The sequence below is a fragment of the Salarias fasciatus genome, chromosome 12 (genome assembly GCF_902148845.1).
Source record: "Salarias fasciatus chromosome 12, fSalaFa1.1, whole genome shotgun sequence".
NCBI classification, from domain to species: domain Eukaryota; kingdom Metazoa; phylum Chordata; class Actinopteri; order Blenniiformes; family Blenniidae; genus Salarias; species Salarias fasciatus.
Window position 1 is genome coordinate 14688602 of NC_043756.1, and position 13933 is coordinate 14702534.

The following is a 13933-nucleotide window of genomic DNA, read 5'->3' on the forward strand; positions in this document are numbered from 1 at the left end:
ACACGACATGTTTGCGTTGTTGGGCCTTATATCAGCAGACTGGCTTTTAATGAGACCACAGATGACCTTTGCACTTTATATCAAAGACCTCATTTAATTTCAGATGAAATGTTTCCCATAATCAGGACTCGAACATTTAATATGGTGAAATGTATCGATGAGCATTTAAATAGGAGTATGTCGTGTTTTTTATGTCATAGATTTAAATCATCTTAAATTATTATATGTGAATCAATAGAAAACATTCGGTGTTATATTTTTTTCTTTATGTACAGATTGACAACCCTGTAGGTTGTCAGTGTGTGTGTGCTACTGTGTGCTACTCTCAGTCTCATTGTTTACAGAGAAAAAAATATTCAGGTTTTCTTGTTTAGTCTGCAGTGGAGCTCTTTTTTTTATTTTACTGACAACACAACTCCAGATTGCACAAAGGAAAATTCCCACGATTTACATGTTTACTTTCCTTTAACTCCATGTTTTGACTTCCCCGTTTTCTGGCTTGTATGGTCTTTCTGAGATGAGATGGTGTTTCTTGTTATATATACACAATTATTTAAAAAAAATACACTGCAAATACTTTTTGATTGTATGATTTATTTGTGTAAATTAAATAAACACACATGGGGGAAAAAAACAGTGCTGAATCGTCAATTTCACATGCAGTAACCATGGGTCCTGTAGAATCTACAACTGATAAGTGCAACAATGTGAGACTGGAAAACCCTTGAATATTGAAACTGTTGTCTGTTATGAAATATTCCCTCTTATAATCTAGAACAAGTTCTATAAATCATCGCATTTATTAACCTCAGTCCAGTTTTTCCCTCTTGAAAATAAATCGGTGAAAAAGTAAAAAGCAGAACTACCAAAACGAGGTTCAGAGGTACCAGAAAACATTCAAGCACTTCTCATCGGCGACTCATGGCTTCTCTTGCATGACGTCAGCGTTCATATAAAGCAGTCATATTTACTTTCTTCGATACAATTTATAATCCTCTAAAATAATGTTATAGAGCACATAAGTCAACAACATATATTTTACACTTTTCTTCATTAAAAATAGGTTTAACAGAGGTTCAGATGACTGGGGACACTTGGAAATCCTGCTTGACGTTGTCTTTGTGAGTGAATGTACAGGCGCACGCAAACCAGGAGCGGATTCTTCCTTTCAGCTCTCTCACGTCAGTTTGTAAGATGTTTGTTAAAAATCTTCAAAACTAGACGACAGACGTAAAGGACATCTGAGATTGGCATCTGTTGACTTGTGGTTCACTCACATTTTTTAAATTATACAAGCTGGGGTTTATCTTGATGAGATAGGAACTGAGGTGTTAAATAAAAAAACAAAATGAGTTGCATAACAGTCCGCTTGTTTAATCAGTGATGGTGTTTTTCAGAAAATTCTCTGCAGATTCAACGCTGTTGAAACTAAATGCTAATCCATCTTGGTACACACGCTAAATAAATTCATATTACTTCACTAATAATGCATCAAATTCTCAAATTCAGTGGCTGGTGTAATTTTTTTTAACACATGTTAAGGGGGCAGCAATATAAGACTATGGGTCACTTAAAAAGATATTTTATGAATGAGGGGATTTGAAAGAGAACCAGGAACTTCAATCTCACTAGTTTCACATCATTTCGTTTGATCACTGCTGCCTTGCATTGCGCTTGACTGTTGCATAACGTGGCCTTGCTGTGTGATCTCGTCTGTTACAGATAGTAATGCCCAGGATGCTTCTTTTAACCATTTGAAACAGGAACTGAAGAGTGTGATGAGTTGAGAGTCCAGTTTCTGAGCCTTTTAGGTTATTCTTTATATACAGAATATTACAAGACAGCCTGAACTGGTCGTCAGCCTCATCCTAAGATTTGTATTTCTGTCAGAGCATTCACTCACAAAATATTCCAAATACAGCAAAACCAGTGAAACCCAAAGAGGCAATCTGGTGTAAATATGTACACAAAGTAAACAAAATCGATGGAGAGAATGGCTGTCTGCAACAGAAACCATACTTGAAGCTGAACAGTGCCTTGCTAAAGAGACGCTGAGGAAGTAAAAGAAACATACAGCAAAGCTGATTGAAGTTCTGATTATGACGGTGCAGCCAAAACGGCGGTGGAGAGACTTCTAAATGAAGCTGTAGGTTCACACAAAGCTCTGTGTGTGTCTGTGTGTGTATAATGTAATCTGTGTTTTCCTGGCCTGTGTACGAGCATGTAGGTGGACCACTGCTGTCCCAGCCAGCTGTCAGTGACCATTCATAATCGTGGTTGGGACAGAGGTGGACGAGCCTGAGGACGAGCTGGCGGCACTTGTGAAGAAGTTGTCGTCCTTGAGTTTAAGATGCTCTGGGAGCTCCAGCTTCGTCTTGGCCTCCTCGATGTCACCGTTGATCGCTGCAATCAGGGCTTCTGTTGGCACAGAAGGAAGAGGGATGAACATACAAGTAGCAATAAATGTAACATAAGATAAAACAAAGAACTTGTATGTAATGTCATTTTTGCTCTACAGGTGGCACTCCATGAGTCTGTGTACAACTTTTTCAACATTCTTTTGAATCCTTGTTGGTTTGTCAGTTAATAACTACCAAGCCTGCAATTTTAAACCTGATTTAAATAAATTTACTAGGATTTACAAGTGTGGACAGCATAACACATACAAACACACATACAGTACGTATTAAATATTGTACCATGAAGATCAGCATTAGTGAGGAAAAAAAAGGGCGTACCAAGTGAAGTGAAGTTTTTCTCTGGACGGATGTAGCCCACCATGACTACACTGAGCACTTCTCCATAAAAGTCCTCTTTGAATGTGTGAATGATGTGAGTCTCCTGGAAACAAGAAAAGGACATCAATAACTTAATAACAGCTGCTGTTAGAACAGATATGAGCCTAATCAGAGCTGGGTTTATGTCTTTAAACACACTGTATCACAACTTTGAAGTCCTTTATGAAGCAAGAAGCCAGGGCACAGCTGCCTGCTCTCGTGTTGGAACTCACAATAAGTGTGTCACCTTTCTAATTTTCAACACAAAGACCTCTAACTTTACGGCGGGCTCAGCACTTCTCACAGCAGCCTTTCTCCGTCAGGTTTTGGCTTTCACCGCGGACAAAACACCGCTGTCTCGTGGCTGTGCTGTGATAAAAGCAGGACTTCCTCTGTGTGGGCTGGAGTAAACCCAATTAAAACTTCAGGGTGACAGTCAGACAATGGTGAGGTTAAAAAGTAGAAACAAAAAACTGAAAAAAACAATGCAACTTCAAAAGGAGCCTTTTTTTCTTCTACACATTCTGGTATGTTCCCACTTCTCCACAGCAGAATGAAGATGAGAGGGAAAAAAAAAACCCCACGGATAAATGGATAAATGCTTGACATTTACTAGCCAGAAAATTCTAATTAAGCTTAAAACAGGTTATAAAATTTCCTAAAATGTGGATAAAATTTGGATTTTCCATCAATCAAAGGTAAATTTCAGTGCGACTCAATTCTTTGATGATGATGATGCAGCTTTTTGGTGTATTTGAACAGAACAGCAGCAGCAGAGACAGGCATTTTGAAAGTGTACACCATTCTCATTGTGTGAAGACTCAGAAGCAAGAACACGAGTGTAAGCTGTGCACGTATGATGAGGTGAAACGTTCAGTGTTGGAAACGTCTCGGGAGACGATGTATTTTCCATTGTGGTCAAACAGTTTCAATATGAAAGTGAAACTTTTATATTTTAAGTTAGAAGTGACAAACGTAAAAAAACACAATGAAACAGAATTGTTGTGGAGGTTTTAACTGATTTAAATGAAATATGAGTTCATTTCTCATTCTTCATAGTTGACTATTGTGAGGAAGCCCTAATGTGGCTGAGGTCAAATCTCATGAAAACCTTTCGTGCAGAACAAAAGTCGTGACGGGGAAAAAGTTCATGTTGTTGTACAATATCTTATTAAAAACGTGTCCAATTTGATTCATCCATACATCACATAAGCCAACGATTATTATGAGGTTTGAACACAATGTGAAATAAAGCTAATCGTATTCAGGAACATATCTCTGTTAGCCTTGGGCCTCTCGGTCAAACAACTTTTTTCTGGTGAAAACCTTGAAATGTTGCAATCATGTGCAGCCAAGGTTCAACGAGCTGCTCTTGTTATGACTTGAGATATCGCTGTACCACTGTGGGAAAACCGATTTTCCAGCCAAAGCTGTGGAGGATGAGTAACTGAGCTTGTGACCAGACCCAACGCTGGTTTATCACCTTAACTCTTCTAGAAACGGATGCGAGACACGCACATTTCCTTTCTGACTAGAAGCAGCCTGAACGCTGCTAATCTGCACTCACCATGGACTTCTTGGTGTTTTTATAGTAAGGGTTCCAGCCGATACTCATGACCATTTTGTAAACGTCGCCGTTCCCGACACAGGCCCAGCCGTAGTAGATCCCAGTGCTAATGTCTGCGGGGAGGCAGTCCACCACCGCGTCCGGGAAGTTGGCTGGAGGTCAGAGGGACGAGAGGCGTGAAGAACAGAAGCAAAACCAGAGAAAACTGAAAATTTAAAGCAACACTTGAACTAATTCATGGCCGCCAGCAGAAAATTAAGCACAAAAGACAAAACATACTAGAACAAGTAAATAAATGATGTCTTTGAACCTTGTGCCACAAAGCCTGAGTGAGTTCAGCAAGGGCTGGTTAATGAATGTCTGAATGTTGAGTCAGAAGATGATGTTTCAAATTATATCTAAGTTTTAGTATAAATGTAAAGCACAAAAAACATATATATATATTTTTAAACTTTAGCTAAATAGCTACAGAATTAAGAGCATGTGAGCCACACTTAAACTTAATGTCTGTTAACCCAAAAATAAGAGTTTTTCTAAACTGTTTTATGGTTTCAGCTACAAATTGCAGCTAAAACTCAGACAACCTTTCCTTCTATTTAAGTGTCTGTTCAGATTTCTTCTATTTCACAATGATTCACTCAAAGAAAGTAAATTTAGCTGCTTTGGGTTTATTATATTTTGAAATTTCACCTTTCATTATCCACTACTTTATAAGGTTGACAATATTCACATTTGAATGGGTTTCACTTTTCCTTTAAGCTCCAGATGGTCAAGTCAAATCAAAATTTATTTATAGAGCATATTGAAAAACAACCTCTGCTGACCAAAGTGCTGTACAGGGTTACAATGTCACCACACACTAAATAGAAACATGCATAAAAAATAATATAAAAACATAAAGTAAAAATAAAAACAATAAAAGAAGAGTAAATGAGAAGATAGACGGTCTATTTTAGTGTATTTAACTGGATTTTAAAGTTACTTAACATGACAGAAAAAACATATTTGCAGGCACTTCACAGAACATGTTATTGTTAAATTCACACCGAATTAACAAATCCTAAATGTCCCATTGACAACTCGCACGTATTTTGTCGATTGCTTATTACAGGTCAGTAAACATTCATTTATTTAATAACATGACATAACAATCCCAGTCAAGCTGGGAAACATCGCTGTCCTCATCACCTGCAGTTCCTTAACTCACGTTTACCTTGGCTAAAAACACTGGCGAGCTCACAGAATATGGGCAAGCAGCCAGAATTCATTCATCCACCACCGGAAAGATGTGCAATAAACGTACAGATGTTAAATAACCTGTCACGTGGCGCAGGTTACAACATCACCTTGTGGAAAAGTCCACAGATTAGTGACGGTGTGTGCGCTGCTCACCTGTGGGTATGCCCAGCTCCTTGCTTCCTCTCCCGAAGCCTTGGATGACCTCTCCCCGACAGAAGTACGGGAGGCTCTTCATGACCGCTGCCCGACAACAGCCGCCTCGGACCGATGGACGACACCGAATGACCTCAAGCGACTCGCGGAAGTCCGACTTGGCTCACCGCCAGAGCGCCTCGGGTCTGGGTGTTGTGCCGCACGGAGCGCGCTGCTGTGTTCAGTTTCGCCGCGAGCTTCGTCGGTCCGGTTCTGCGGGGTCCGAAGAACCAGCGACGGTGAAAGTTCAGCGGCTAGGCTAGCAGTGCTAACTCCAGTTAGCTTGACAAAGAGGCGCGCGGTCCGCGGAGCGGCTCGGTCCGGAGGAAGGGGTGTCTGAGCAGCACGCGGAGGCCGTGGTCCGGTCTCCAGTGAGGTCCGGGAGGAGTTTGAGGGTCTCAGTGAAAGCCGGGTGGTCTCAGGGAGCCGGTGATGTTACATGTGTAGCTCCATGACACCTCTACGTATGTATTCATAATACTAAAACTGACGTCAGCGACCACGTGACGCCGGCGTCATGTGTTGCGTTCAGGTGTAATTGGAAATTGATGAATGAAGCGTTCAGGGGCAATACGGAAAAACAATTCTGCTTTAAGGGTGAAATAAAAGTTGAAAAATAATTACAACACAACAGTTCTTAAATAAAGATCACAATAATTAGTCGGAGTGTGTCTTTGTGGTTTCCCCTGCAGTACACCAAAGTCAAATTATGCAAATCAAATAATTGATGAAGGAAAGGTCTTAAATCTTAGCTGCAGCAGGAAGAATGTTTAAAAAAAAACTTCCTTGTGCGTCATCTCCAGCTTCATCCCAGTGATCCAAAGAGGAAACTGTAAAATTTTGTCTTTAAACTATTACTTAGCTCAATATTTAACTTTCTTCCCGTAGTTGTCACCACGTCAGGTGTGACACTCTGATTGAGCCATGCCTCTTTGTTGGAGGACTGAACAACCTATAAAGTTATATTTTTCTTGTTATTAGTGGACAGGCATAGCAATCAATTGTCCTAAAGAAACAATAACGATAAGAAACACTTTGTAATTTCAGTTCCCTTCCACAAAAGGGCCGACACAGTTCACGTTGGTGTGTTCGTCTGAGCGTCCACACGGAGGCGCAACATGGGAGGAATAACATCGACATCAGTCACATGCGGACCTTTTATCACAAAATATACCCAATGCGTCAATATAACATAAAATCAAATGTTTTCCACCACAAAATCAAGGAACACACTGATTCCAACAAATTCCTTGCTGGTTGATTCCAGTTTGTCATCAAAACGATTTAAGAACATAGATTGGAAGGCAACAATTTTAAAAATAAAAATAAAAATCTAAAGAAGATGTGCAAACACAAAAATATTTGTACTACTTCGTTATTTCGTTAATCTCCCTCTATGATTTGGAACACTATAAGGAGCGTGAGCTGGGATTAGACCGTCGTGAGACAGGTTAGTTTTACCCTCCTGATGATGTGTTGTTGCAATAGTAATCCTGCATGTAAACCATTAATTTTATTTGAATTAAAATGTAACAATGTTTGGAGAATGAAAGCAAGAGTTTTAATTTCCAACGATTTAAATCACGAACATCGTGGACCATCTGCTTTCGCTTCCATGTAATATTTTTGCTTATTTCGAAATGCAAGCTTGACAAAACTTGCAATAGATGTTGCAACAGACAGGGTTGAATCAGGACAATCTTTCAATGACTGGAGAAACTATTCAGTGTATCAAGAGTTTTTTTTTTTCCTTTGGTCCTCCACTGATATGACCTAAAAGCATTTTTTTTTTTTTAAACTTTCAAAAGTTTTTATACAGATGAACCCCACCCCCTGCCCCCACCCGACGAGAGCCTCAGTGACAATGAAAGCACGCTGCCTCGTGGCTCGTGACGTTTGTTATAACAAGAAGTGATGCAGAGAGGAAGAGACTCGTAGTGGATCCCTCACTCCTGCAATCACAGGTAGGAAAAGCTGACTACTGCTCAGGAAGAGAATCAAATACTGTTGGACCACTCGTGTTTTTATTTTTTGTTAATTTTAGCACAAATAAAATCCATCTCCTTGTGTGTGTGTGTGTGTGTGTGTGTGTGTGTGAGAGAGAGAGAGAGAGAGAGAGAGAGACAGAACAGATTCAAGTGGTATTTTGATGTAACCTCACCATGTTTGAAGTGGTCCTCACTATTCCAAAAGATGCTGAAGTTGTCAATGAACTATATCCCAATGGAGATGCAAGCAGCCATAAAAGGAGATAGAAAGATTAAATTCCTTTCCCCACAGTGGACATGAGGTCTGAAATGAAATAATTTTGTGGCTTTTAGATTCACTTCCTAAGTTTCTCCTACTTCTGGGACAAGTTCTGCAAGCCAGTTTGTCTTTTCTACCTACTGAGCTGAGAGTTCTGAATAGTCAATGTTATCACACATTTTGTTAAGAACCGTTTTAGGTCTGGCTCCTATGCAGTTCCAGTATGAAACACTGTCGCAGATGTTTGACTCTGGAGCCTCAACAGCTGTTTGAGTAACATTCAGACAATTCCATGGAATTACTGATGGGCTGCTCAACAACAGTATTCCCACGCCATACAGTCTGTCATCTGCCAACTGCTGTACGGTCTGGGTCAACAAACTCGTCACTTTAACGGAGTTCATGCAGCGATTCAATCTTCTCTTCAAGCTGATTTATATTTTCAGACATTTTCTCTCTGATGAACCCTGATACTAGCAGATTTGGGCAGTTGTGTTGACAACCTTTTGACACCTTGGGTTTGTTACTCTTGTGAAAAATAGAGTTTGAAATGGGATAAGACTCAGACTGAGGACTTGGGTTCCACAAGGCCATTTTACTTTGGTTCACTTCAAATTATCGATTGATTCACTGTTTGAGTTAATCATTCATTTATGAATTAGAAATTACTTTTTACTTCCTCCATCGATATTACTGACAGCCCCATATCAATGGTTTTAACAAAGTGAGAACAATACTTTTCTTATGAATGAAGAATTTAAATTAGAAAACTTCTCCTCACAAACTGCAACTCTGTTTTATCACAGCGACCCATGGAATCTTTTCTTCGTACAGGGAGTTGTTATAATGATTCTGGGGTTGCAGAGTCAAAGATAAGATCATTTTGTACTGAGATGAATCAGTGAAACATTTTCACTGATTATAAATTGAGACTTTCATGGTGTTTTTACAAACAGTCTTTGTCTTGTACTTCCCTGTCAGTCTCTGCCAGTATACAATGGACATGATCTCATTTTGAAGCATTGATAAATATGTGGGGTTTTACTCCCAGCTGGCTTATTGGTTACTGTTCTTTTTAATATATTATTGAGTCAGTTATAGACTGAATGTGCTTTTTGACACAAATAAATTAGTACATGCTTCACAGGCCTTACAGCTTTGTTCTTGGCAGAAAGAAATACGAAATTTTCATAGATATATTTCACTTGAATAGCAATATACGATTTTAGAAAAAAGATTTGTGCAGCATATATCTTATTATTGAGCATAACAGATTTTCCAGGCTGTTCTGACCACACATTATTAAAAAAAAAAAACATTTTTACATGCTCACATAAATTGTGACACAATAAATATTAATTTAAAGAAGTATAACTCACCAAAGAAACAGACTGAAGATTCAGTCATTGCTAAATAATAGTTATAAAGTATTTAAAGTATTTCAACCACTCTAATGATGTATATTTCTTATGTACGTTGATACAGGAACGTCTCTTTTCCTGAGGTAGAAGCGCTGGAGGGACGATTCTGCTGGACTCCGAAATGAGACGAAATGGTCTGCACCTTGTTGAAGCCTACACAATAACCTCTGTTCAAAGCTGTGATGAATGAGCCGTATGCGGAAGTAACTGAAGAATGAACAAACAGTGAAGGTCTAATGATCACACAGTTCAGTGACTCGTGTTTTTGTCTCCTGAGGATGAGCACTGCTGTACAATCAGTGTATTTGGGGTCTTCCACTTATACTTTCCTTTTTTAATTTAATTTTAATTAATTAATTAATTAATTAATTTTTCTTTCACCTGTTTTAACTTGAAAGGTTGGCTGTTGTGGTTGCTGACGCTGAGTGGTGCACTGGGATCACTATGGATGGTTTTCCACTTCAGTAAGCCAAAAACCTGGCAGGTTCCTGCTGACAACCTCAACTACAGCTGGTTGGAGTATCCCGATGCTGACGGAGGGCTAGAGAAAGTGTGTAACTGCACCGCGATCCTGGAAGGAGACAGGGAGGCAGTGGCTCAAGCAAAATTACTGACCATCACCAAAGACTTTAACCTACACTACCAAATCCCTGATGATCATTACATTAAAGCAGCTCAGGACTGTAGGTATGCTACTTTGATTTACACAATTGAGTAATAATCTAAATCTTAACTATTATTTATCTGAATGTACAGAAGATCACAGAATTTTTGAAGATGAATTGTTTTCCTTAAAATGTGCTGTATTATGTATTTACAGGAAATTCAAGCTCAGTGGGAAATACCAAACTTTCCCTTTAAGCAAAGAAGAAGAGGACTTTCCTTTGGCATACTCTATTGTTGTACATCACAAGGTATGTGCAACCTGCGTTTAAATTAAACTAAACTTCAGTCAGGGGGTCACTGTAACTTACATAAGGTTCCATTTTTGAAACTGCATGCCACAGAGCGCCTGTTCAGTTTGAAATACAGCTGTATAACTGCAGTCGGTAGGTTTTCGTAATTTGAAGAAACACACATTCAGTAATGCAAAGATGTCTTGTCCTTTTCCTTCAGCAAACTGCCTTCATTACAGATTGGAGACGTGCGCTTTGACAGTAGGCCTTCAGAGTCAAAAGAGTCTATAATGGAAGCTGTTGCCTTATTCTTAAATGTAACTTGTACTGTCCCTACTTGACCTTAAACATCTAGGCTTAAAGAAACAAATGCATGTCATGGAGTGACTCAGTTTTTACACTTGCTTATGATGTTGATGGGACTTGCTCGATATAAAGACCAAAAAGTCCAAATTTGTATCAAACTCTGCTATTATAAACAATAATGAGTAGAAATTATGTTACTGTTTTGATTGCAAAGGATATTCCTGAGAAGTTCCTGAGGCTCCTTTTTCAACATCGGTTGACATGTGGTCCACAGTGAAGCGGTTTTCACTGATCTGTACCCTTTTTCAGCTTTCAGTACGCTGACATGTCAGAGAGTCCATTTTAATGTTTTCTTAAAAGATTCAAACAATCAATAAAACTAACTTCCTCATTCTCATATTTCAGGTGCAGAACTTTGAGCGACTCCTGCGGGCGATCTACACACCTCAAAATATTTATTGCGTCCACGTGGATAAAAAGTCCCAGGCCTCTGTGCTTTCCGCCATCGAGGCGATCGCGTCCTGCTTCCCGAACGTCTTCTTGGTCAGCCATGCTGAGACCGTGGTCTACTCCGCTTGGTCACGAGTCCAGGCTGACCTGAACTGCATGGCTGATCTCTACAATGCCAGCACCAAATGGAAATATTTCATCAATCTGTGTGGACAAGATTTCCCCCTGAAAACCAACCTGCAGATGGTGAGGACGCTGCGGTCCCTGAAGGGCGGAAACAGCCTGGAGTCTGAAAAACTTCCTGATGCGAAGAAGTGGAGAGTGACATTCGTTTACAAGATTGTTGGTGAAAAATTACAGGTGCTTCTTTTTAGAGTTTTTTTTTTATGTTTCCTATGTCGACCCACTAAACACCTACACAACTGGTACTGTGGAAAAAATGTGTATGAATTTGAGTTCTTTTTTTTTTTTTGTCTCAGAAAACAAGCAAGAAGAAGACGCCGCCTCCATTCAATCTGCCTATCCTGTCAGGAAATGCCTATATTGTAGTCAGCCGGGGCTTCGTCCGGAGTGTATTGGAGGACAGCCGAATACAAGTTTTGATCGAGTGGGCCAAAGACACCTTTAGTCCGGACGAGTTTCTCTGGGCGACGATTCAACGAATCCCCGGTGTTCCTGGCTCAAAATGGCTCAACCCCAAACACGACATGTCGGATTTAAACGCCGTGTCGCGGCTGGTGAAGTGGAGACTGCATGAAGGGCAGCAGGACTCACTGGAGGCGGCGTACCCAAAATGTGAGGGCAACCACATCAGGGACATTTGTGTGTACGGCGCCGGAGACCTGCACTGGTTAGTTCAGCAGCATCACTTCTTTGCCAATAAGTTTGACGCATACAACGATCCCATTCCTGTCTACTGTCTGGAAAAATATCTGCGACAACAGGCCCTGGCTGAGCCACACTAACAAGAAAGTTGTTTTACAACCAAAAATATTTTTAAACATCATCAGCCTAAACACGAGTCCACATGTTCTTGGGAAAGACAAACAATACCAATAATATCTCAATGGATGAGGCCAATGGTGATCTAAATGTCCTGGTACAGATACACTGGTGAAAATGCACGGTATGAGTCGTGTCCATTATGCCATCTCAGAATGACAGATAAGCAGTTTGTTTAACACAAGAGTGACAAGCTGTTCTCATCTATGACATGCTTGAAGGAGTCTGAGTTCTGCAGAGGAAGTGGGTTGCTTGTGGCTACACCATGCCTCTTTACATTTCCTGTAGAATCTCAGTTACTGGTGTGCAGTTGCAATGTTCAAGCTGCCTCAGAAGGAGGTCAGACACAAATTCATGCTTACCGAAAGTCTTGACTGCTCTTCTATTTTGTGGCAAAGCTGCAAACAACAAGTATACCATTGCAATTATCCATATAGCTGTAGCAAACAATACAACTTATACAGTTATGATGCGCCGTCACTTTGTGGAAAACTATCAACAATACATTTCTACAAAGGAAATAATGGTTAGCATTATGCAACATTATTAAGAGGCTGTCTCTCAGATCAGTTCTGCGATGGGAAACTGCTTATTATCAGGACATTTTAACACAAATCAGTAAGAAGACATGTAGTTGTCCTATACAATTATGCATCAACCTGTGATTACAATAATTAAAATAATTTCAATTTTCTTAACTACACTGTGATTTGGGGCAAACGCCTCTCTTTCAAGAGCAGCTCCAGGCAGGGTGACAGTGGAAAACATGTGGGACACAAAAACCACAGGTTTCACTTCATTTTCACATCTCTGAAACAAAACCGTAAGGTCTGGATATTTCATGTACTTTCAGTTTGAATCACCTTTATCAGATAAAGCACACAAAGAAATACAGAATTGTGACTGATGTTGGGCAGAACATTGAGGGCATTGAGTGCTGTTTCACACTAGCAGTCACAAAGCTTTTCACACTTGTTTACATGACGCACGAATGTGATAATGGCAGCTAATGGTGGTTTCAGAACGACTTAAACTGTTTGTCCAGTTCGTTTATTCAGTGGCTTGCAAACGTATTCATTCCCCTTGAACATTTCCACATTGTGTCACACTCTGGTCCTCAAGATACCATTTCTTCCACTAACTAATATCTGAGGCCTTCACAGAACATCTGGATTTATACTGAAATTTGATTGCACACAAGTGGGCTCTGTTTACTAATTAGGTTACTCCCAAAGGCATTTGGTTGCATTACATTTAAATTTAGGGTATCAGAGTGAAGGGGAATGAATACTTGCAAGAGAAAACATTCTTGTTTTTTTATTTTTTAAATAATAAAAACCAATTATTTTCCTTCCTTTTCACAATTACGGTGCACACTGGGGTCGATCATGTAAAGCACCAACAAAATGCATTTCTATTTGTACTTATGTCACAAAATGAAGACAAATGCAAATGACTATTTTTGAAAGTCACTGTTGATGACTGGTTTGTGCAAACTGTAATAATAAATAGTATTTTTTTTTTATTGATCTGTGTCAAAATGAATGAATTTATTTTGTGTTAATCAGTTCAGAATAAAGAACAAAAACATTTGGGTGAAACACATCTTTAATGATGTAAATTATTTTTTTATTTTTATTTTATTTTATTTTTTTTTTACAAATTTTACATTAAATGAATAACATGCAAGCCACAAATGAACATGTACAAATATAGACACTCCCCCCCAAATTTCATCTTGTCTTGCACATACAAAACAGAAAAATAAATCAGGACTAAGCTTGACTGCCTTTCAGTGTGTTGTCTAATCAAGATAAAAAAACAAACAAACAAAAA

General features: G+C 39.3%; 2 protein-coding genes across 2 annotated transcripts; one reads left to right on the forward strand and one right to left on the reverse strand.

Annotated features, from left to right (window-relative positions):
• Positions 1 to 582: 582 nt before the first annotated feature.
• Positions 583 to 6259, reverse strand: rfk (riboflavin kinase). The gene is made up of 4 exons (XM_030105673.1): positions 5737 to 6259; positions 4345 to 4496; positions 2739 to 2841; positions 583 to 2418 (listed from the first exon to the last, which is right to left on the reverse strand). Exons 1-4 carry the CDS (start codon positions 5816 to 5818, stop codon positions 2255 to 2257), a joined length of 501 nt encoding a protein of 166 aa, XP_029961533.1. The 5' UTR covers positions 5819 to 6259; the 3' UTR covers positions 583 to 2254.
• Positions 6260 to 7661: 1402 nt separating this feature from the next.
• LOC115397879 (beta-1,3-galactosyl-O-glycosyl-glycoprotein beta-1,6-N-acetylglucosaminyltransferase) lies at positions 7662 to 13882 on the forward strand. The gene is made up of 6 exons (XM_030104391.1): positions 7662 to 7739; positions 9508 to 9577; positions 9842 to 10130; positions 10264 to 10357; positions 11051 to 11455; positions 11575 to 13882. The coding sequence occupies exons 2-6, from the start codon at positions 9565 to 9567 to the stop codon at positions 12058 to 12060; spliced, it is 1287 nt and encodes a 428-aa protein (XP_029960251.1). The 5' UTR covers positions 7662 to 7739; positions 9508 to 9564; the 3' UTR covers positions 12061 to 13882.
• Positions 13883 to 13933: the final 51 nt, after the last annotated feature.

Coding starts and splice junctions, on each gene's coding strand:
- rfk (XM_030105673.1), bottom strand. CDS start 5,818: ATGAAGAGCCTCCCGTACTTCTGTCGGGGAGAGGTCATCCAAGGCTTC. Junction 4,497..5,736: donor GGAGCTGGGCATACCCACAG/GTGAGCAGCGCA, acceptor TCTGACCTCCAG/CCAACTTCCCGGACGCGGTG. Junction 2,419..2,738: donor GAAAAACTTCACTTCACTTG/GTACGCCCTTTT, acceptor CTGTGCCAACAG/AAGCCCTGATTGCAGCGATC.
- LOC115397879 (XM_030104391.1), top strand. Junction 10,131..10,263: donor AAAGCAGCTCAGGACTGTAG/GTATGCTACTTT, acceptor ATGTATTTACAG/GAAATTCAAGCTCAGTGGGA. Junction 10,358..11,050: donor CTATTGTTGTACATCACAAG/GTATGTGCAACC, acceptor CTCATATTTCAG/GTGCAGAACTTTGAGCGACT.